Source organism: Odocoileus virginianus, chromosome 20 (assembly GCF_023699985.2).
Source record: "Odocoileus virginianus isolate 20LAN1187 ecotype Illinois chromosome 20, Ovbor_1.2, whole genome shotgun sequence".
NCBI lineage: Eukaryota > Metazoa > Chordata > Mammalia > Artiodactyla > Cervidae > Odocoileus > Odocoileus virginianus.
Window position 1 is genome coordinate 12,315,606 of NC_069693.1, and position 22,727 is coordinate 12,338,332.

The 22,727-nt window shown below is 52.1% G+C and overlaps 2 protein-coding genes across 3 annotated transcripts; both read right to left on the minus strand.

Annotated features, from left to right (window-relative positions):
* Nucleotides 1–2,267: 2,267 nt before the first annotated feature.
* On the minus strand, nucleotides 2,268–7,383 carry SELENOV (selenoprotein V). The gene is made up of 6 exons (XM_020889121.2): nucleotides 6,337–7,383; nucleotides 4,853–4,877; nucleotides 4,668–4,721; nucleotides 4,476–4,550; nucleotides 4,282–4,381; nucleotides 2,268–2,573 (listed from the first exon to the last, which is right to left on the minus strand). The coding sequence occupies exons 1-5, from the start codon at nucleotides 7,215–7,217 to the stop codon at nucleotides 4,292–4,294; spliced, it is 1,125 nt and encodes a 374-aa protein (XP_020744780.2). The 5' UTR covers nucleotides 7,218–7,383; the 3' UTR covers nucleotides 2,268–2,573; nucleotides 4,282–4,291.
* A 3,891-nt stretch (nucleotides 7,384–11,274) lies between these two features.
* DLL3 (delta like canonical Notch ligand 3) lies at nucleotides 11,275–19,946 on the minus strand. 2 transcript variants are annotated; one of them, XM_070450886.1, is made up of 9 exons: nucleotides 19,794–19,946; nucleotides 19,384–19,665; nucleotides 18,150–18,207; nucleotides 16,989–17,231; nucleotides 15,883–16,097; nucleotides 14,800–15,022; nucleotides 12,486–13,065; nucleotides 12,159–12,243; nucleotides 11,275–11,671 (listed from the first exon to the last, which is right to left on the minus strand). In XM_070450886.1, the coding sequence occupies exons 1-9, from the start codon at nucleotides 19,860–19,862 to the stop codon at nucleotides 11,666–11,668; spliced, it is 1,761 nt and encodes a 586-aa protein (XP_070306987.1). In that variant the 5' UTR covers nucleotides 19,863–19,946; the 3' UTR covers nucleotides 11,275–11,665. The 2 variants fall into 2 exon arrangements, with proteins under 2 accessions (XP_070306987.1, XP_020744736.2); XM_020889077.2 differs by having other exon boundaries at nucleotides 15,883–16,100; nucleotides 19,794–19,945.
* Nucleotides 19,947–22,727: the final 2,781 nt, after the last annotated feature.

A 22,727-nucleotide genomic window follows, 5' to 3' on the forward strand; every position in this document is an offset into this window, starting at 1 on the left:
TGAATATAGCATAGGAATAACATTTGACAAGAAATTGTAATTTATTATGTTTTCAGAGGGGTTAAAAAAGTCCTATTCTTTGGTTTATCTCTTTGTTTTGATTGTGAATGTGTATACAAATCCTGATAATCATAAACTTTCTCAAAATTAAAAAAAAAAATCCCTGGGTCAGGAAGATCCCTTGGAGAAGGAAACGGCAACCCACTCCAGTACTCCTGCCTGGAAAATTCCATGGATGGAGGAGCCTGGTGGGCTACAGTCCATGGGGTCGCAAAGAGTCGGACACGACTGAGCAACTTCACTTTCACTTTATGACATATTAAGAACTCTAGAGTCAAACCCTTTGATTCACCCACTGCTCTCTTGCTCACATGCTCCCAATGCTAGTGTATATATCAGGATGGGGGCTTCATGGCATCCCCAGCTGTTGCTTCCTATCCCTACTCAATCTCTGTTGAATCACTCCCTGTTCTCATAATCCAGACAGCTTTGTGGATGAGCCCAGGATGCAGAAAATTTGTATGCATTATTAATGAGATCAGGAAAAGGTAGTAGGCAGCTGGTGAACTGGAGGTGTGGTGAGGGAGGGCAGTGGGGAGGGGTGAAGGCTGGTCTGTGGGTGGATGGGTGGGCAGGGGGCAGATCATTGTCTTGGAGTGACAACAGAAGACTGAGTGGGGCTTCTGGGAAAGTTTTACTCTCCTAATAAAGTGATCCAGTGGGCATGTCCTTGCCTTCTTCTACCCTCTTCTGCCTGGAAAACAGACATAACCGGTAGGGGCGCAATGATGAAACCACATGCATGAGCTCCAAAGCCAACACATCGTCATACACTGATGATGGCAGAAAAGAAGTGGAGAAAAACTCCGGGCTTTCCATGGCAGAGGTGGACAGCTGGCTGAACTCAGCCCTCTCCCACCAGTTTGAAATCAAAATCATTTGCTGTTTCTATTGTCTGAGGTGGCGCTAAGTGGTGAAGAACCTGACTGCTAATGCAGGAGGCATAAGAGACATGAGTTCAATCCCTGGGTCAGGAAGATCCCCTGAAATAGGAAACAGCAACCCACTCAAGGGTTCTTGCCTGAAGAATCCCAGAGGAACCTGGCGGGCTACAGTCCATGGGGTTGTAGAGTCAGACGCGACTGAGCACATCTTTTGTGAGCCACTGACAGTCCAGCTTGTTGTTACTCGAAGGCAAGAGCCATCCTAACCAATGTCTATAAGTTTTATTTATTTTGGCTGCCCTGGGTCTTCGTTGCTGCATGTGGGCTTTCTCGAGTTGTGGTGTGCGGTCACTGCAGTGGCTTCTCCTGTTGCAGAGCAAGGGCTCTGGGGCACGCAGGCTTCAGTAGTTGTGGCTCATGGGCTTAGTTGCCCCTTAGCAGGTGGAATCTTAGTTCCCAGACCAGGGATCAAACCCATGTTTCCTGCATTGGTAGGCAGATTCTTAACACTGGACCAACAGTGCTGTGCTTAGTCGCTCAGTCGTGTCGGACTCTCTGCGACCCCATGGATGGGAGCCCCCCAGGCTCCTCTGTCCATGGGGATTCTCCAGGCAAGAATACTGGAGTGGGTTGCCACACGCTCCTCCAGGCGATCTTCCCAACCCAGGGATTGAACCCAGGTCTCCTGCATTGCAGGTGAATTCTCTACCCTCTGAGCTACCAGGGAAGCCCAAGAATACTGGAGTGCGTAGCCTATCCCTTTCTCCAGGGGATCTTCCTGACCCAGCTATCGAACTGGGGTCTCCTGCATGGCAGGCGGATTCTTTACCAGCTGAACTACCAGGAAAGTCCCCCCAAATCTACTTCTAACTGAAACCTATGTATCCTGTATCAAACTTTGGAAATTTCATAATTAAGCAGTATGACGGTCATTTTGCAGGAGAAATTGAGAATCAGAGAGGTAGTGTCCCCTGTTGGAAGTCAGACAGCAGCTCCGTGGTAAAGGTCTGACTCCCACGGCTTGCACTGGGCCTTCTGGCACGTGCCTATTGACCCCATGGAGCCAGATGGTGAGCAGGGGGCTCATCAATGCCTGCTGAATGCACAAATGGTCTTCTCCCAGGTAGTTGAGACCCCTCTCAGTACTGACATTCTAAGATCTGTGGGTTTCAAAAGTGAACACTGACATGTACCGAAGTTTGGAATGTCTTTTGAGGCTTGCCACCATTCCTATTTCTGACTCAACCCCTACAGATGCCAATGAAATGGGAGGTTTTCAAATTCCAAACCAGGCCATGGGAAATAAAGATCCCACAAAAGAAATAAATTGACTTTGACAGTGTGAGAACGTTGAGGCTACACCAGGTGGGGAGCAACAGGAGTAGCCTTCAGTTTCAAGCTGGCCTCCCCGTCCCCGCCCACCCGGTCCAGGAGATGCTGGGAGCACGGTAGCAGGCAACTTTCCCAGACTTCAGAAATGAGTGCGGTGACAGTAGCAATCAGACGAGAACACGGGCAGGCAGACTCTGTATTTCCCTCTTCACTTCTCCCTGACCTTGTCCCAGCCACCATCAGAAAAGGACCTGACTTGACATCATTTCAGCCCTTCTCACCATCCTGCTGAGGCTCCTGAAATGGGGAAACAAGAAAGAATAAATAATAATAATAACAGCAGCAACCCTTAAAAAAAAAAATAGCATTTGTAGGGCTTACTATGTTCAGGCACCTTTCTAAGATTTTCCATTTCCAGGGCTTATAATGCCTGCCAGAGTCTCCTTGACATTTTTGAAACAAAGCAGACACACTCCTACCACAGGGCCCTTGCACTTTCTGTCCCTTCTGCCCCGAATACTTACCCCTAGATATCCACATTCTTCAGTCCCTTACATCCTTCAAGTGTTTAAATATCATTTTCCCAATGAGATTGTCTCTGACCACTCAACTTAGAGATGCAAAAAATCCCCAGCAGCCTCCAAAGCCTTTTCCCTACTTTATTTTTCCACTTATCACTTATCTCCTAAAGTGCCTTCTAGGGACTTTGCTAGAAGCACAGGTTTGATCCCTGGTAGAGAAGTAAGAGAGGAGAGCATGGCAACTCACTCTAGTATTCTTGCCTGGAGAATCCCCATAGACAGAGGAGCCTGGGGGGCTATAGTCCATGGGGTTGCAAAGAGTCAGACACGACTGAGCGACTCAGTATAGCATGGAGGAACTGAGATTGGACATGCTGAATGGTGTGGCCAAAAAAAGAAATAAAAGGTAATGAAAGGCCTTCTCTTCACCTAGGGTCTTGTTCACTGTCTTCCATTAACTGTCAGCTCCACTAGGCCAAAGGCTTGTGTCTATTTGGTTCACCACTGTATCATCCCCAGGACCTAGAACCATACCTCGTAGGTACTTAGGAAATACTTGACTAAAATGAAACCCAGTGAGGTTAAAGACACGTGACTCAAGACGGGCCAATGATAGCACTGCCAATGATAGCAGTGTAGTGACAGTGCCTTGGCTCTGAGTGATTCATTCAGAGATGGACATGTAACTTGATCCATGCCAATGGGAATCTTTGCCAGATTATGGTATACTTATGATGAGTATATCAAAACTCAACAACTTGTGTGCTTTAAACATGTACTGGTTCTTATGCATCACTTACACTTCAATAAAGTTGGAAACAATTGTAAAGTAGATACACAATAGACAAAGTATTAAATCAGTAGCAGCTTACAAATATCTACATAGTGAGTGGTTTTAAAAACCCAGTACTGGTGGAAAACAAATGGTTGTGTCTATGCTTTAAAACATTAAGACAACATTAGCAATAGGACTTTCTGCAATTGTTGATTCCATGTTCTGTATCTGCACTGTCCAATACAGTTGCCACATGTGGCTGTGAACATTTGAAATGTGGCTAGTGGGACTAATAACTGAATATTTAATGTATTAATTTAACTAACTCCATTAAGGTGAAAAGTCACATGCTGTTATTGTCACATACTGCCACAGCACAGCTTTACAACTAAAAGTTTAAAAAAAAGTTATTTGAAAAAAAAACTGTATAGTTGATATATGCTGAGCCTACTCTGACATACACTGAGCCGTGCACTACTTATTACCTTATAAGACGCATTTTATGGAATTAACAACCCCATTTTACAGATGAGGAAACTGAGGCTCAGAAAAGGGTATAGATAACTTAACCTGATTTTAACAGTGAGGACTGGTTGAGCTAGGATTGGGGCTAAGGTGTCTTTGACTCCAAGACAGGGCCCTGCCTTCTGCCTGCCCACCCACCCATAGTCCAACTTCCACCCCTCCCACCTCACTGCCCTCACCTCACCTCTAGCCCACTAGTTGCCTGCTACCCTTTTCTTGAACTCCTCATTGAGCAGGTTCACAATTGTCTGTAGCTTGGCCTCATCCACAAAGCCATCACCATTCTGGGCACAGAAAGGAAAGAGCACAGACATGTAGGTGTCTCCCCCCTGGGAGCTCCAGCCTTCCTCCCTGGCCAGGAACCTTGCTCAGAGTCACCTTCTTTGAATGTACCAGTTTTCCATCCACAAACACTTCAAACTCCCCTGTAGCCTGGGCAGATATTTCCTCCTCCTGGGGAGGGAATTTTGGAGGTTAGTGGAGGCAAAGAACTCCCCTCCAAGTCCCTTGGAGGGTCTTGGAGCCCTGATTACCCCCCTCCCAACTCTCCCAAGCTATCAGCACACTCACGAAGATTAGAGAGTTTGGAAATTGCTGCTCCAGACTCTTTCTCAGTAGGATGTACTGTGGGGAGGAGACAGGATTATGTGGTTATGGGATCACAGGGTCATAGGGCTTGAGAGGAGGGAAAACAGGAACCCCTTCCAGACATCATGGCCCAAACTCCCCCCACCTCCAAAGCCAAAACTACTTACCCGCAGGCTGTAGCTTCAGAGGCCACTGGAGGCCGAGGGCAGAGAGGAGGGAGGCAGAGAGAGGTGGAAGGAAGATACATCATTAGAATCTCTTGAAGTCCAGAGAGACACTATGAAGAGCTAAGTCAGATCTTGTCCCTCCCCTGCTCAGAAGCATCTGAACACAAAAAGAACACAGTCCTCCCCATGGTCCACAAGCCCCGACAGGATCCACCCCCATCACCTCTCTGCTCCATCTCTTCCCTCTGTCCCTCTGGCTCCAGCCACAGGGACCTCCTAGCCCTTCTTCCAACACTCCAGGCATGCCTTGCCTCAGGATCTTTGTACTGGCTGTTGTCTCTGCAGAATACTCTTTCCCTGGTAGCTCAAAGGCTCCTTCTCGCCCCTCTTTCAGATCTTTGGTCAAGTATTGCCTCCTTGAGGATACTCCAGCTAACCTGTGACACCGCCCCCCCCCCCAAGATGCCTTTTGTCCATAGCGCTGGTCACCTTCTAAGATATTAGATAACTTGCCATGTGCTGTGTTTATTGCCCATTCCTGCCCCTCCACATCAGAATGTCAGTGCCACAGGCATCTTTGTCTTATTCACTGCTGTGTCTCTGATGCTGAGAATCGGGTCAGCACATGGCAGATGCTGAATAAATGGTTGTTCAGTGAATAAAATAATGAATGAATCCACGGAGTCAGAGAAAGAGAAAGAAGATGGGGAATTCCCTGGTGGTCCAGTGGTTAAAATTTCACACTTCCGCTGACGGGTGCGCAGGTTTGATCTTTGATCCTTGGTCAGGAAAGCTTTGCATGAAGCACAGGTTTGACCAAAAAAAGAAGGAGGAGGAGGAGATGGGCAGAGAAAAAGAGGTGGGGGAGAGGGGGAAAGAGAGACAGAAGGAGAAAGAGCTACACATCACAAGGGGAAAGGAAAAGAGACAGTGAGTTGGAGAGAGAGCTAGAGAAAGACCATCACATGGGGGCGGGGGCGGGGGGGGGACTGGAGGGGAAGACAAAGCCTCACGTCCGGCCACATTCAGTCCTGGGTCTCAAGGAAGTCAAGGAAGGTCACTGCTGTTTACTCTTGTCATTGACACAAAGATTCCACTCTGGGATCACAAATGTGGACCCCTCTGGCCTTTGCATTGGGTGTTCCCCCTTTCCCTTGCTACCCGGGTCCCCCTACTTCTATCCGACCCTCCCCACCCCACTTGGTAGCCTCATCACTGAGAAGTTGCAGCCTAAGACCCACCTCCCAAGAAAGGCTGCTTCTAAGCCCTCAGCTTTTGAAGTTCTCCCATTCCTCCTCTTCCCTCTTCCTGCCCTCATCTCCTGCCCCGACCCCAGGAAAACATGGCTTGGCTCAGCCCTCTATCTCCTGAAGGCCTGGCCCACAGCAGCAGGAGAGTGAATGAATGAATCCAGAGCTCTCCGGTCCCAAAGAGAATAGCAGGCCCAGAGGCAGAAGCAGGTGTGGGCAGGGACAGCTCCTTACCAGTAGACCACTTGAATCATGATCTTGTTTTCCGCTTTGAGGCTCCCACTGATGGAGGCTAATGCAGGAACCGGTAAGATGGCCTGGATGGCCCCTAGGATGGGCGTCCCTGGGACATGTCCAGAAGAAGCTATCAACTTGGTGGTCGATGGATCTGTCCTCAGAGGGGACCCGCGGGATGGGGACGGTAAGTCGGTGGCCAGTGGAGTAAGAGCAGGAAGGGGCTCTTGGATGGGAGGAAATCCACTGGCAGCTGATGAAACCTGCTTCACCCTCGGGGTTGGCTCAAGTTTCTTGGCAGGTGACACAGTGAGCGTGGGTTCAAGTTCCAGGGGCGGGCCCGAAGGCGAGTCGGGGAGGGATTCCAAGGCAGAAATCAGGACCCGAGATGGGATCAGGGTTGGGATCGGGTCCGGAGTTGGGATCTGGACCGGAGTCGGAGACCGGATCAGTGTCGGGGTCCCGATCGGTGTCGGGGGCCGGACAGGAGTCGGGGGCCGGACGGGAGTCGGGGGCCGGATGGGAGTCGGGGGCCGGACGGGAGTCGGGGGCCGGAGCGGAGTCGAGGGCGGGACCGGAGTTGGGGTCCGGGCCGGAGTCGGGGGCCGGAGCGGAGTCGAGGGCGGGACCGGAGTTGGGGTCCGGACCGGAGTTGAGGGCGGGGCCGGAGTTGGGGTCCGGACCGGAGTTGGGGTTCGGATGGGGGTCAGGGTCCGGATGAGAGCCGGCGTCCGGACCAGAGTCGTGATCCGGGTCGGGCCCGACTCCGGGCCCGGAGTCGGAGTCCGAACCTGGATGGAGGTCTTGCGCAGGGTCGAACCCCGGACCGGAGTCGAGGCCCGGGCCGGGGTAGAGGCTGGTGTCCGCGGCTGGTTGTTCATGGGGTCTCGGGGCGCACCCCCGGTAGCCGGGGTGGGGATCCCACCCGACCCTCCTGCCTAGGGGCGGGAAGAGCCTCATTCGCACGGGATTCTAGCGACCACAATGGGGCGCTGTTGCGCGGGGTTCCATTGGGCGCGCGGATTCTACCGCCCTGAGCCGGGGATGGGGCAGGGATCTCTGGATCTCACCTGATAACTCCCATCCCCTGAATCCCTACCTCCAGTTACCAACGTCCTTAATGTTCAGGCATTCACTATATGTTTATCGAGAGCCTGCAATGTGCGCCCTCCTGAGCTGGGTGACTCTTCGGACACAGCAGTCAGGAAAGACCGGGTCCGGAGATCAGGCTCCCTGTCCAATAGGGGAGATGCGCGTGTGGCCGACTCTGCGATCCCAGGGACTCTAGGCCGCCAGGCTCCTCTATCCATGGGATTCTCCAGGCAAGAATACTGGAGTGAACTGCCATTTCCTCTCCCAGGGGTTCCTCCTGACCCAGGAATGGAGCCTGTGTCTCTTAGACTGGCAAGAGGATTCTTTACAGGGGAGCCACCTGCTAAGTCCAGGGGAGACACACCCCTTACCAAACAATGACATTCCAGTGAGGTCAGAGTGAGGGTGGAGGAGGCAGAGGCAGAGGAGTTAGAGATACGGTGAGGAAACATGCGGGCTTGTGGGACCCCAGCAGAGGTGCTAGAGTAAGTCTGAGGCAATCAGAGAAGGCTTCCTAGAAGAGGTGACCCGGAGAAGAATAACAACAGACCTTACATTCACATAGCGCTAAATGCTATACACATGCCCACAGCTGGGACGTGGCAGAACCAGGATTCAAACCACAGCTATCAGACTCCAGGGTCCGGAGTACAGAAGCCTGGGTACAGGGCTCTTATCACACTGTGAGCTCCTCCGTGTTGGGAACTTGTCTGACTCACTGCTGAATCCCCAGCTCCTACAACAAGGCCTGGCATACAGTAGGCACTCAATAAATCTTTTTATTTTGAAAGTTTTTTAAAATATAATTTTATTTATTTAGTTTTGACTGTGCTGGGTCTTCACTGTTGCTCAGGCTTTCCTCTAGTTACAGTGAAGGGGGACTGTTCTCTAGTTGTAGTGCTCAGGCTTCTCACTGCAGTTGACTTCTCTTGTTAAGGAGCGCGGGCTCTAGGATGTGCAGAGGCTTTAGGAATTGTGGTTCCCAGGCTCTAGAGCATGGGCTCAGAAGTTGTGGCACACGGGCTTACTTGCTCCATGGCATGTAGGATCTTCCCAGACCAGGGATCGAACCCGTGTCTCCTTCATTGGCAAATTGCTTATACTTTACCACTGAGCCACCAGGGAAGCCCCTGCAACAGTTGTAACACTTACCAGAAATTGGGAAAATAGTACAGAGCATCCCAGTGTCCCTTTCACTCAGCTCTCCTCAATAACAACATCTTAAGTAACCACAGTATGTTATCAAAACCAACTAGTCCAATACTGTTAGGTCAGGTACAAACATTCAGATTCATGGAAGAGTTTCAAGCCTACAGTGCTTCTCAACCTCTGAGAGTCCTTCCTGTGGTAAATTTTGGGCCTGGTTTCCCAAAACCAGGAGGATCAAGAAAGACTGAACTTTCTGTGTGATGCTGGGTAAGCCTCTACCACATCTTTGGGCTTCAGTTTGCCCCTCTGTGAAATGAACTTGAAACAGGCTTTCCTCTTATAGCATAATATTGAGCACTAACATTTACTGAGCAGCTATCATATGCCAGCCTCTGTTATAAAATGCTTGTAGTTATTAACTCACTACTCACAACCTTCTGAAGCAGGTTCTATTACTAGTCTCATTTTATGGAAGAGAGAGGGAAAGTGACTTGTTTGAATAAGTGGCAGAACCAAGATCTGAACCAAAGCAGTCGGATTTCTGTGTGTTTGTAAGCTTTGGGTTTTTGTTTGTTTTGGCTGCATCGGATCTTAGTTGTGGCATGCTGGATCTTTCCTTGTGGCCCATGAACTCTAATTGTGGCACACAGGCTCAGTAAGCTTGCAGTGTACAGGCTTTAGTTGCCCTGAGGCATATGGGATCTTAGTTCCCACTAGGAATCGAACTCCTATATTGCAAGGCAGGTTCTTAACCACTGGACCACCAGGGAAGTCCCTGACTAGGTGAGGTTGTGGGGAACTGTCTTTGTTTTGGTTTTTTTTTTGGAGTGGTCATCTAGGTTACTTTATTTACTATTGCCATTGTGCTAAATGCAGTAAGTGTACACCTGAAAGATTTAAAGCTTTGCCAAAAGAGAAAAAAAGGACCAGTTTCTCCTTGGTGTGGAATACCTTACTCCTTAGTCCTCTCGGGTTCTCCCTCCTTTCACCTTTAAAGTGAAGGATTGGTATGGGACTCTTCCCTTATGGTGGTGAATCAGAACTCTGGCCATCGCTTTTTGATAATCCAGCCAGTACTGTTCCTGTGATGACTCAGAGATATGTACAGTGATGGTACCAAGATTCTGAGACAGGTAAGGCATCCTTAACACAAGGAACTACATCAGAGAGAGCCCATGGGATTCAGCTGCCCGCTTTCAGATTTTAAGCAGTCGTTGATCAAAAAACACATGATGAGGGTAACGTTCTTTCCATCTTTGCTTTTAAACTGAGTTCTTACTGTAGTGGTTTTTGCCATACATTTAAAAAAAAGAAAAAAGTTTAAAAAGAAATAAACTGAATTCTGCACTGTAGGCAGATGGCATAATTTGTTCAAGGCAGCAAAGACTTGGGCTCTGAATAGCAACTTGTCTTTGAAGGAATAATGGGGCTGGTGTTGATGTCTGCCTTTAATCTCAATTTAAATATTTGTTGATAGGCTTTTACTTCCATGTCCATATTCCCCCCCCCCTTTTTTTTCTTTAATTTTTACTTTTTGGCTGTTCCATGTGGAATGTGGGATTCGAGCTCCCCACCAGGAATCAAACCTGAGCCTCACGTGTTGGATGCGTGGAGTCCTAAACACTGGATCACCAGGGAAGTCCCTCAACGTCCATATTCCTTAATGGTACAGATAATCTTCATGACCCAGAAATTCAATATGGTGAAAAGTGAAAGAGGAGTTTGTACATATAGGTATGTATTCAACACGATATCTATCAACTAAATTAAAAGAATACATGTAAATCAACTATACTTCAATAAAAAAATTTTTTTTAAAGAATATGTGGATCCCTTGGCTGATGTCCTTCATAGGACTCCTTCATTTGTTGATACTTTTCTCACTGTTCTCTCTTCTTTCACCCCTATGATTCTGCTCATTTCCAAAGGTGTTTGGGCACTGTCCCCGCCATTAGAAAATATGGGGAAGGAGGACTGGCAGAAATTGGCTGATGTGGGCTTTTTAAAAAAATTGTTTATTTATTTATTTGGCTGCACCACACCACACAGAGAAGTGTGGAGTCTTAACTACTGGACAGCCAGAGAGGTCCTGATGCAGACTTTTTTATAGCTTCAGTGGTCGAAGTAGTATTAGATGTATAATGCAGTTTTAGGATAATCCTCAAATTTAGGAAGGTGTCCCCCTCTCTACTAGATCTTAGATTTGCTCCATCTCATTAAGAAGGAGCTGCAACAATTACCCTACTCTCTGAGCCTCCCACTCCTCTGTAGAATGCGTTCTTTCTGTTCTCACCAACTGGTTCTGTTTGTTTGCCTGCCACATACAGTACTTACATCTAGTATTAATAACAAACCCTGACTTTTGCTAGAGAAAGGGACACTCTTTTGCCCACATATTGCATGTGATTTGAACATGCTAACCTTAATCTAGTATTAATAACCAACCGGGACTTTTGGTAGAGAAAGGGACACTCTTTTGCCCACATATTGCATGTGATTTGAACAGGCTAAACTTAATCCCCGCCACACACCAGACAAATGGCCAAACTTGGCCAATAAAAATATGTTATACTTGCCTGGCCACTAGTTCAAGTAAGGCCACGTGACAAGCCAGGGGCAGTGAAAGCCCATCCATCCTACATATGAAGTCCTCCCAGAGACAACTGGAGAAAAACACTGAGCCTCTGAAATCAGTCCTGCTGAAGCGACACCTGCCACGAGGCTTTCAGTTTTATTAACTAATATGTTCTCTTGTTTATTTAAACAACTTTGAGTTATTTCCGACCCTCTGCAACAGAGTCCTGTCTATTCTTCTTCTCAGGAGACAAAAATCTCTTCCCTCAGCCCCAACACCACATACAAAGCACTCAACTTGATGAGTCAAAGCTGATCAAACTAAGAGCTTTTATAGATATCTCTGGAGGCATGGGGAGAGAAAGAGAGACAGGATATAAATAACCACTATGTACAACTTCCAATGGCAAAATTCTCTCTGTCACCCCTTCCAGCTTGAACTCCAAAGTGTCTGAAGCAGAGAGCACAAAAATATTCAGGTTCTGTCTCCACGTGCTGATGGAGAGGGGCCAGGTCAAGCCTAGAAACAGAATAAGTAGGAAGCATTAGAAAGGGTTGCCTCTGGGACTTCCCTGGATGTCCAGTGGTTAAGAATCCAGGCTTTCAATGCTGGAGATCTGGGTTCCATCCATGAACCGGAACTAAGATCCCCCAAGGCAAAATAGGGGTAGGGCCAAAATAAGGGGGAGAGGGGCTGTCCTTCTGCCTCTCTTCCCTTTCTCCAGTGAGTTCAAATCAGTGGAGAAGCTCTAGCCTGAAGCTCCCCACCTCTTGAGGCCCAAAGGTCATCTAAAGAGAAGATGCCAAGGAGCTCAAAAGGACAGTAAAAGGGATGCAAACAGAACTAAAGCAAGTCAAAACTGAGAAGTGGCTTTAGAATCTTCCAGAGACTCTACCCACCCCCACCCAACCCCCATTTTAGAGAGAAAGGGGATCTACAGCTGAAGCAGGGGCTGCCTCTGTCCACTGTGCCTAAAGTGCGCAGGGGGTAGAGGCGGGTTAACTACCTCCCGAGCACAGACGGAAGGAGCAGATATGACGTAAATCGAACGAGCGTCTCCATCTTCAGGGTGATTCCAGTCTGAGGACGGGCTACGGGGGAGAAAAGTAAGATCTAGACCCTTTAAATTCTCATATCCTGTTTTCCCACCCACCACAGAGAGGGTTTTGAACCCAAAGCCAACTAAGGGACTTGTGAAACCGCCCAACCAGAAAAAGGCTGGACAGAAATGGACCAATCAGGAAGGTCCATTAAGGACTCAGGCCAATTGCACCACAGATTGACGAAAGCCGCCAAGGAGCACAAGGCTTACGTCTGCGATCTAGCCCCTCACCTCGGGCCGTCCCCGGGACCTTCCTGCATCCTCACGTTGTTGAGTGCATCAGGGAGTGCGTGGACTGACGGCTCCGGGGTCCCCGCCAACAAACGAGGCCCAGTATCCCGGCTAGGGCCACGGCGTCGCACGTGGACCAGCAAGAGCGCAGCGCCGGCCAAGCCCGCGGCCACCAGCAGTCCCAAAGCCGGCGGCAGAAGGAAGCGCTGTGGGTCCCCCTGTCTCAGGCCGGGCTGGGCCGCGGGCAATGCGCCCGCGCCGTCGGGGTGAACCGGGAACTCGCACCGCGGGCCCATGTAGCCCGGCGCGCAGGCGCAGACGAGGCCGGAGAAGTGCGCGTAGCAGCGGCCGCCGTGGGCGCAGGGGCGCGCGGCACACGGGTCGGCGCGCTCCCGACAGTCGCGGCCGCCGAAGCCCAGCGCGCAGGAGCAGCGGCGCGCGCCGCCGCCCTCCAGGCAGGTGCCGCCGTTGGCGCAGGTGTGGCCGGTGCAGTCTTCCAGGTCGTGCTCGCAGCGCGGCCCCGCGAAGCCGGCGCGGCAGCGGCAGCGGAGGGCGTGGCCCAGGTCCAAGCAGAGTCCGCCTGTGGGGAAGGGAGCGTCAGGGTAGCGGCTCCCCCAACCCGCCCGCGCTTCTTTTTCTCAGCTCGGAAATCCCCGCCCCCACCCCTTCTCTGGGCCCCTCTATCTTGTTTAATTCAAGGGCTCTGGGAGTTTGCCTGGAAAGCCGGCCCGCCTCCTTTCCCCCCGAGTGGTCTTGGATTGACTGAGCCTCACACCTCTTTAGTTCTGTGTTTCTTGTCTTTTGTCTCGGCTTTACCTTACTGAAATAGTTCACAGTTCCAGAACGACGGGTCTGGACCTCCTTGCCTTTGCCCACGCCTCCTCCTCCCCTTTCTCTGCTTTTCTCCCATTCTTTTCCCCTGCTCTCTTCTCAGGTGCACTCAGGCGCCCCCTCCTCCAGGACGCCATCCCTGATTCTTCCTCCATCCCAGCTCTACGCTCCCTTAGCCACTGTTGGCTCTGTCTGAGGACGACTCTGTCTTCCCCTCTGGACTGATACCCCTCTGAGGACAGAGCCCAGAGCTGTCCTGGTCACTACTGTGTCCCCAGTACCACTCAGCCCAGAGTAAACACACTCAATGAGTGTTTTGGAGAGCAGTAGGCTTCTAATAGGCTTCCCTGGTGGCTCAGTTCTGGAAGATCCCCTGGAAAAGGAAATGGCAACCCACTCCAGTATTCTTGCCTGGGGAATCCCAGGGACAGAGGAGCCTAGCAGGCTACAGACCATGGGGTCACCGAAAATCCGACATGATTTAGCGACTAAACAACAAGTATTATAAGAAGAAGAGCTCGCTGAGCCCTTCACATTCATGATCTCCTTTAATGTTGTAATATCTATATCAAATCAGGTCTCTCCACTGTTCAGTACCCTCCTGTGGCTCCGTCTCCCTCAGGGTAACACCAAAATCCTCCCGTAACCCATGAAGCCCTACAGGCTCTGTCCCCGTCACCTCCCTGACCTCACTCTCCCGTCACTCACTCTGCTCCAACCACACTCGCTTCCCCACAGTCCTCAGCACACCAGGCACATTCCTGCCTCAGGGTCTTTGCACGTGCTCATCCCTCCTCCTGGAATATACTCTTCCCTCAGACCCCCACATGACTCCCTCCCTCCCTTCAGCGTGGCTTTCCCTACCCATTCTAGCTAAAATGTCAATCTGCCACCCATACACACTCCCCCTCTGGCTTTTTCTTCTTAGGTTTTTATCACCATCTAACCTTTATTTACTCATTGTATGTGTGTGTGAATGCAAAGTCGTTTCAGTCATGTGCGACCCCATGGACTGCAGCCTGCCAGGTTCCTCTGTCCATGGGATTCTCCAGGCAAGAATACTGGACTGGGTTGCCATGCCCTCCTCCAGGGGATTTTCCTGACCCAGGGATCAAACCTGCGTCTCTTATGTCTACCTGCATTGACAGGTAGGTCCTTTACCACTCGCGCCACCGGGGAAGTTCCTCTATGAGGGTAGGGGTTTTCATCTCATTTCCTACTGCATTCCCAGAACAGGGCCTGACACGCAGTGGATGGTCAACAAAGATTTCTGAGATAGGAACGTCATCTCACCCGGTTCACAGAACAAACTGAGGCTGGGCAGCCAGGGGAGGATCACTTCCTCAGGCCTCAGGGCAAAGTCAGGATCCCCGCCCCCACCCCCCCACTGCCCCGGGACTGCGTGAGCCAGGCCCTTTTCTTGCCCACTGACTGTGCAGGGCCCCCACCTTCATCCCTCCCCGCTCTGCTCTCCCCACCTCACCGTTCCGGCAAGGCTGCAGGCTGCACCGGTCCACCCTCTTCTCACAGTTGGAGCCTTGGAAACCGGGCGGGCAGTGGCAGATATAGGCCGAGTCGGGGTCTGCGCCTCCCACACACAAGCCACCGTTGAAACAAGGTCCGTCCGCACAGGTCACCCCGCTCACCTCACACCGCAACCCATAGAACCCTCGGGGACAGGTGCATTCGAAGGACCCCAGGGTCTCCTGGGCACAGGCAAGAAGACTTGGGGTCAGCATTCCCTTGGAATGAAACCCGCTCCTCACTCTGGGTCATTGGGGGGCTGCTCCCTGTCCAGTCCCACCTCCCAGGCCACAGAGGCCTCCTGGGGGAAGTCCCTGGGCCAAGACAACCCCTCTGTTCCGTGTTTCTGGGTCTTCCCATCCAGCCCCACAGAGGGGAGGCTCTGGAGGCCCAGAGAGATTCCATTCCCACCTCTATACCTTTGCTGATCAAATGCTGCCTACCCTGTCTGTCCTCCCTGGTGCTGCCTGCATGGCCCAGGCCTAATTCCAGATCCTGGCTCTAAGCCCACCTCCTCCATGAAACCGTCCCTGGGTCTCCCCTTCTCACACCCTGCCTCTAACTTGAACTCTGTCACTGTCCCCCTCACTGAGCTCTGCTTCATTCCAGGCTCACCCCCACCACCACCTTTGCTTCCCCCAGGCCACTCATCTGGTCTAGCTTCTCCAATCACCCCCATCCACCAAACTGGACTTCAGAAGCCCAGCCCCAGCCCATCTCCAGGAAGTCTTCTCTGATGCTCGCCCATCCCAAATCCTCAACCCACCTGGTCCCACCACCCTTACCTGAGCCCTGAGTTGTTCCCTAGCCCACAGGATCCCTCAGCACTCCCACATCCACCCCACTAGGTGCCACCCACTGGGCCTGCTCTCCCCAAGCCCCATCACCTCATCCTACTTCAGGGCCCCAGATGCAGGCTGGAGACCTCCAGGAAGCCCTCCCTGATAGCTAGCCTCCCTGAGGCTGCTGAGTCATGGAGCCCCAAGCAGGGGACTCCCAAGTAAAGTATGGCCCAGGATGAGGTGGGAGGGTTGATACTGACACTACAGCTGCCCCCATTGGCACACGGGTTCCCATCACAGGGCCCAGGCCCAGGTACGAGGCATCCAGTGGTGGCAGATGATGGGCCCCTGGAGCTGAGGCAGCTGCTGCTGGAGACAGGGATCGTGCAGAGGGGCCCAGTCCAGCCCTCCAGGCATCGACACTCATCCGGCTGCTCACAGAAGCCGTGCTCTGGGCTGCAGCCTGCTCGACACACTGCTGTGGGGGGGAAGGAGAGGCAGAGGGGAGAGGAATATTGATGAAGAGCAGAGTCAGGAGGATAGGAAATCAGAGATGATTCTGAGCACTTTCCCTGCATCCCTCGTTTGATCTTTGTGACTGACAATCCACTGGGCTACATGGTATTGAGATCCCCAGTTTACAGACAGGGAACCTGAGGCCCCAAGAGGTGGGGTGATTCACCCAGCAAGCAAGCAGTAGAGGGAGGATTTAAAACCCAGACCAATGAGTTCCAGAGTCTGTGCTCTTGGAAGGAGAATGGAGTGGAGGCTCCCAGGTCTGAGCCTGGAGAGAGAAGGAAGAAAGAAGATTGAGGAGGGACCCCCGGCCTTTCAGGGGAAATGGGAGAGCCTTGGATTAGGGCGGGTTTGGGAGGATATGGCAAGCCTGGGAGTTCTAGGGGCTCAGACATTGGGGTATCCAGGTAGGTGGGGAGCCCAAGCTTTAGAACACAGTGGGGTCTGGAGTGCAATTGCAGGGAGCAGGGATTGGTGGGGCAGGGCGGCGGGGGAATGGGAGGAGCTTCCCAAGTTCCTGAGTAGAAGTAGGAAAGCCCCAGAATTAGAAGAGCTTTGGGGTCCGAGCATCGGGAAAGGGGTGTGAGTATGGATTAGGGGAGGGACTGGGGGTACAAGATGGGAAATGGGTGTGGGGTTCCAACTGGGGGAGATGAGTGCTGGGAAGAGGGAACGGGGCTGGAGTGTCCAGGCAGGGCTTTCCCTGAAGGTGGTAGCTGGATCCTGGGAGCGGGCTGAAGACTCTGAATGGAACTGGGGAGGGGTTCTCGGGTCCCCGGTTCCCTGAGCAGGTTGTGAAAGGGGCCTGGGGGCAGTGACGGGATGGGGTGGGGTTGAACGCAGGACTCACGCGGTGCCTCGCACTCGTCCTCAACGGGCGCGCAGGGGCGCAGTTCCGGGTCACATCGCAAGGGGGCGCCACGTGAGCGGCAGAGGCGCGCACACGCAGCCCCGACGGCCGGCGGCTCGCAGCGCGCACGGTAGGAGAAGCGCAGCTCCCAGGCGCCTGCGCGCTGCACGTCCCGGGTCCATGGGCCGCCGGCCGCCAGGCGACGCCGGCCCGCCACGCGCGCCAGCAGGCTCCAGGCGGGACCTTCGGGAAGAAGGGAGATGTGCTGGGGTGCGGCCCGACTCAGTCTCAGGTTGGAGACGAAGGGCGCAGGCTCGCACTCTCCCTGCCCATCTCAAGGAGGTCAAAACACGCCTTTTGAGTCCTGAGGATGAGTTACTCAGCAAGGCTGCAAACTCCGCCAGTGCGCCCTGGGAATCTTTGATGACGCAATCCCGATGACAATCATGATGATAACGGTTCTCCCGAAGCTGAAATGCCCCTGTATTTTGCCCTGGGATCTTTGTACATTAAAGAGACCTCTTAACCACCCTGGGACGTATGATACCCCTTTATGGCCAAGGGACAATGACAGTCTTTGAAGTGAGGTCAAAACACCTCCAAATTGTGTCTCAGGATCTTCTTATATGAAAATGGTGACAGAACCCCCACTGTGGGTCTTATATAGCACCAGAGATCCCCTCCAATTAAGGTTAAGATCATCCATTGTCCCTCCCTGAAACCTGTCTGGTGAAACTGCAACGTCCCAAAGAGCTCCTGGGGCCCTCTATGTGGACAAGGTGACAGAGCTTTACACACAAGAACGAGAAAGTAACTCATAGTGGACCCTGGGTTCTCAAAATCAGATGGTGACAGAACAGGACTGTTAAATATTATATCCTGGTCCACTGACTCAATTTCAAGAGAGTAAGAGAGCTTCCCCCGGCCCCCAACCCACTTTGTCTGATGTCAGGACATTTCTGTATCGACATGCCAAAAGTCCTGGGGCTGTCAACACCCTGCAGCACACTCCAGAACTGTGACGACACCATGGGGGCAGCAATTCTGTGAACACCCCACCCTATGGACAGCCCAATGTCACTCTCCTTGACCTCACATCATGCCCCAACTCCCTGGAGCCCCCACACTCTGCAGCAAAGACCCAGAACTGAAGACACTCACCTCCAATCTGTCCACCTAACTCCTCTCTCCAGGTTTCGATGATGAGAGAGAAGGTGCCCTGGTTGGGTGGAGGAAGGTGGGAGGAAAGAATGAAGACAGTGGTCAGGGCAGGTACTGGTCAAGGTCAGACTTTAGGGATAAAGAGTGATGACCGTGCTGGACGCAAGACTTGGACAGGACAATTCCCAGAGGGACTGGCCCAGGAAAGGAATGACTATTTTGGCTGTCTTTATTGAGCATTGCAAGGACTGATGTTGAAGTTCCAATACTTTGGCCACCTGATACGAAGAGCTGACTCATTGGAAAAGACCCTGATGCTGGGAAAGATTGAAGGCAGGAAGAGAAGGGGATGACCGAGGACGAGATGGTTGGATGGCATCACCTCAATAGACATGAATTTGAGCAAACTCTGGGATGAGGTGAAGGACGGAAGCTTGGTGTGCTGCAGTCCATGGGGTCGCAAAGAGGCGGACACAGCTGAGTGACTGCACAATGACAACTGAGCACTCACTATGTAGGAAGCACTATACTCAAGATACCTAGTTGAATCCCTCAAAAAGGACCGCTATGATGTAGCGTGATGGTCCGCTGTTTAACAGATGAGGGAGCTGAGGCTGGAAAAGAGAAACTCTCTTCCCTAAAAGGACGAGGGTCTAGAATTAAAAAAAAAAAAAAAAAAGAAAAGAAAAAAACCTGTGTTCGCCTCTATGCTTTGGGGGTTGTGGGATGGAAAATAGGATTTTGGAGGTGAAAAAGTCATGGATTCAGGCCCCAACTGAAAACTGTGAGATAAGGTGAGAAGATATTGGGGGTACCCAAGACAGAGTGTAGAAGGGTCCCCAGGTGCAAGGAAATTTGGGTATAAAAATTAGGATCCCAGTGTTTAGGGATCCCCGAGGAACATGGGGAGGGTTCTGTGAACTGAGAATTTCCAGAAGGTGAGCATGGGGTTCTGGAAATTCGGGTTTCCAGATGTGGGTGGGGGGAGGGTGGATTTGGGATCCCTAGAGGGCAAGTTGGAGTCAGAAAATTGGGTCGCAAAGAGTCGGACACAACTTAGCTACTGAGCATGCACGCATGGGCAGGGTTTCTGCGTGTGAGAATGTGGAATTCGAGACAGCGGTACTGGGAATTTGGAATCCCAGGAGGGCAGGGTGTTGGAAGTTGGAGGGCAGATGGCAGCCGAGGTTCTGGTGAGGCCCCCACACGGGAATGCCCCGGGGCTGGGTCTCACCGGCCAGGCGTCCCGGAAGGGCACGCGCAGGAGGCCGTCAGGCAGCCGCAGTTCGGGCGCTGGAGCTCCAGGTTGCGCAGTGTAGACCGGTCCGCGCGCACTCAGCGCCGCGCCCAGGGTGCACGGAGCCTCGGCGGTCTCCTCGGAGAGCCCTGGCTTCAGGCAGACCCTGAAGAAGAGACGGCAGGAGCCCCCGGCCTTGCAGGGGGACCGCGGGGCGCCCGGACCTGGTCCCGGCCCGAAAGAGTGGATCTGCAGCTCGAAGACGCCGGCCGGCTGTACCTGGGGCGGAGAGGGGAACCGCGTGAGGGAGACCGGGGGGAACCAGGCGTCTCATCCGCCCCGCGCCCCATCCCCAAGACCCCCGGGTCTCCCTCCCTCCCATCCCCCGTTTCCACTTCGGCTCTGACCTGGGGAAGGAAAAAGAGCGCCAGGATCACCGTCGAGGAGAGGAGCTGGGGCATCTGCGGGGCGACCATGGCCTTTCAGGGGGCCTTGGGAGCCGCAGCTGCGGGCTCCGGAGCCTTATATCTGAGAGGACGGCTCCGCCCCTTCGGGCAGCCGCGGGCTTCGGGGGACCCCAGGGGAGGAGGTCGCAGGGGAAGGAGAGCAGCGCGCTGGAGCGACAGTGAGATCCTGTCCTGGCCAAAATGTAGTGAGTGTGTGATCTTACATTCCGTTGTGGGCACAACCTTGTGTGACTGAGGACAGGGTGGGGTTGGGGGTTAAGCTCGTGTGTCAGGTTGGGTATGATTTTAAGGCTCAGTAAGTATGTGTGTGGTGTGAGAGCTACAGGAAGAAGAGGGTACACGTGATTGTGTTTGGGTGTCTAGGTGAGATTGTGTAGCTCCACGTGTGCCTGAAACTGTATGGTTAAACCTCTTCGCGAAGTCGTAAGTAATTCTAAGATTGTGTGTGCGGTGGGGGGAGGCGTGGGGGTGGTCGCATGCACACAGCTGCATGGGAGAACGACGACGACCATGATCTCATGGTTGTGTGACTCTCTGAGATTGCCGTGGCTGTGTAGATGAGTGAATGTGAGCTCCTGTGTAGATGTAGGAACCTGTGACTTTGTGGTCTGTGCAGGTGCCTCTAGGTGGCTGTGTTTGTGTACATGGTAAGGTCTGCGCGAGGCTGTGGACGACTGAGGCTTTGTGTGTGCAGGAGTCTGGGTGTGGAAGGTCCAGGGGTGTATGTAGCCCTGTGTGGATGAAGATCCAGCGTTCTTTGTGGACCTCTGTGTGCGTGTGTGTGCCTGCATGCTCGAGTATGTTCCCCTCCCCAAAACAAAGCCACCCTCCCAATCTACCCCCCCACCCCATCACAGACGCACCAGACGCCCAGGCGAGGATCCCCCGCCCCAGAGGGGACTCCCAGCTGTATGTAAATGCCGCCATCTGCCGGGCGGCCGCGCCCCTCCCCCTTCGGGCCGCAGCTGGGCTGCCCGTTTGGCCTCCGGAAGGTGTGAGCAGCAAATGGGCAGGAAATTCTGTCCTCGCGGATCAGGGGCCCGCTCCCTCCACTCTAGGATGAATGGAAGAGGGGGCCACCCCCGCGCCCTCCAGAAGCCCCTTAGTGTTCCAGGACGTCCGCAAGGCCAGCCAGTTAGAGCAGATGTTCCAGCCCGCTGGCCATAATCATTTCACTCCGTGCCAGGTGCTGGGCAAAGCCCTTTAGATGTAGTAAACTCCCCCCCACCCCCCGCCTCCCAAAATTAAAAAAAAAAGAAATCCTACTTAGAGGCTAATAATTATAAAGGAAAATACAAGTTCAGTTATATACGTACATATTTTTCTTTTAGAAAAGATGCTCAATCCAGCACAGCTCAGTAGAGCCAGGCATACAGTGAGGGATCTGTCATTTTTAATGAATGAAAGAACTCAATCTAAATAGTTTGCTTGTCATCCTGAGGATGGAAGTCATGGGACGATTCTGGGCGGGGAGGGCCATGGTCAATTGTGCAGAACATCCCAGCTTTCTTTGCACAGATTTTCCTTCTACTTGTATATGCTTTCCACTTCCTTCTTTAATTCTGTTCTTACCAATCAGACTTCTCCTTCTGTAGGAGGCCTTTCCTAACACTCCCCAAGGGGGTCAGGCACCTCTTCTGAGTTCCTACAGCCCCACTCCCCCCATATCTCCTCTATGCCAGCCCCGACCACTGTGGCTAATAAGGTCTTTCTAAGCACACATCTGACCATGGCTCCCCAGTGCCTTCAGACTTCTGAGATCCCCCGATGGTTCAGATGGTAAAGAATCCGCCTGCAGTGCAGGAGACCTGGGTTTGAGGGAATGGCTACTCACTCCAGTATCTTGCCTGGAGAGTCCCATGGACAAAGGAGCCTGGCAGTCCATGGGACTGCAAAGGATTGGACATGACTGAGTGACTGACACGTTCCCCACACTCAACAAGTTCTGTGGCCCGGAAGCCATAGAACCTTGTGGATCACAGAGTTATTGGGAGGCAAATCAGGCCCTCTTCTGGGATAGGTAGAGCAGTGAGCGTCCCATCATAGGAGATAGTCACATGGAGTTTGGACAGCCGTTAGCTGTTGGAGAAGGCAAATTCCTGCCCTGAATCATAACTGGGAAAGGTAACAGATTCCAGGTCTGATACAGCTCAAAAATTTTAAAGATTGTAAAAATTGCCAGCCTTTATTGAGGGCTTGTGCCAGGCATGTTTCCTGTGAACTCTTAGGCCTACATGTGTACTTTAAGGGCTTTCCAAGCATCTTCTTGGCTGTTTAGGACTCTCCCTTGTGTGCCCACCTTAGAGCCCACAGAAAGCCATGCTGAAGTGACATCTGAGCGAAGACCTAAAGGAGGGAAAGGAGTGAGCCCTATGGATCTCAGAAAAAAAGTTCAGGAAAACAGAATAGCAAGTGCAAAGGCCCTGGGGTGACCATGCCTGGCACAAATCTCTCCATGGTTTGCTTCATTTCATTCTGATCTCTGCTCAAATACACCCTTCCAGGAGGCCTTCCCTGACTGTTCCATTCAATCTAAAACAGTGCTCCAGTCCCCAAACCACTCTATCTCATTATACTTTTCTTTATGAACTTATTGTACCCCAAGCAATCAGACCATTTTCTGTCTCCTCCATGAAAACATCACCTCGGGAGCAGAGCTTTTTCTGTATAATTTGTTCACTGATGCACCCTTGTGCCTGAAATGAGGCCTGGCAGTTGGTACTTATATTTGCTGAGAGAAGTCCTATTACTACCCTCTTATAAATGAGCAAGCTGAGACCTTGCCCAGGGTCACATGGCTTGTGAGTGGTGTGCAACCTGGGAATTCTGCCCTAATGTTGGCCCAGACCTGTCCACTGAAGGATGCCCTAATGC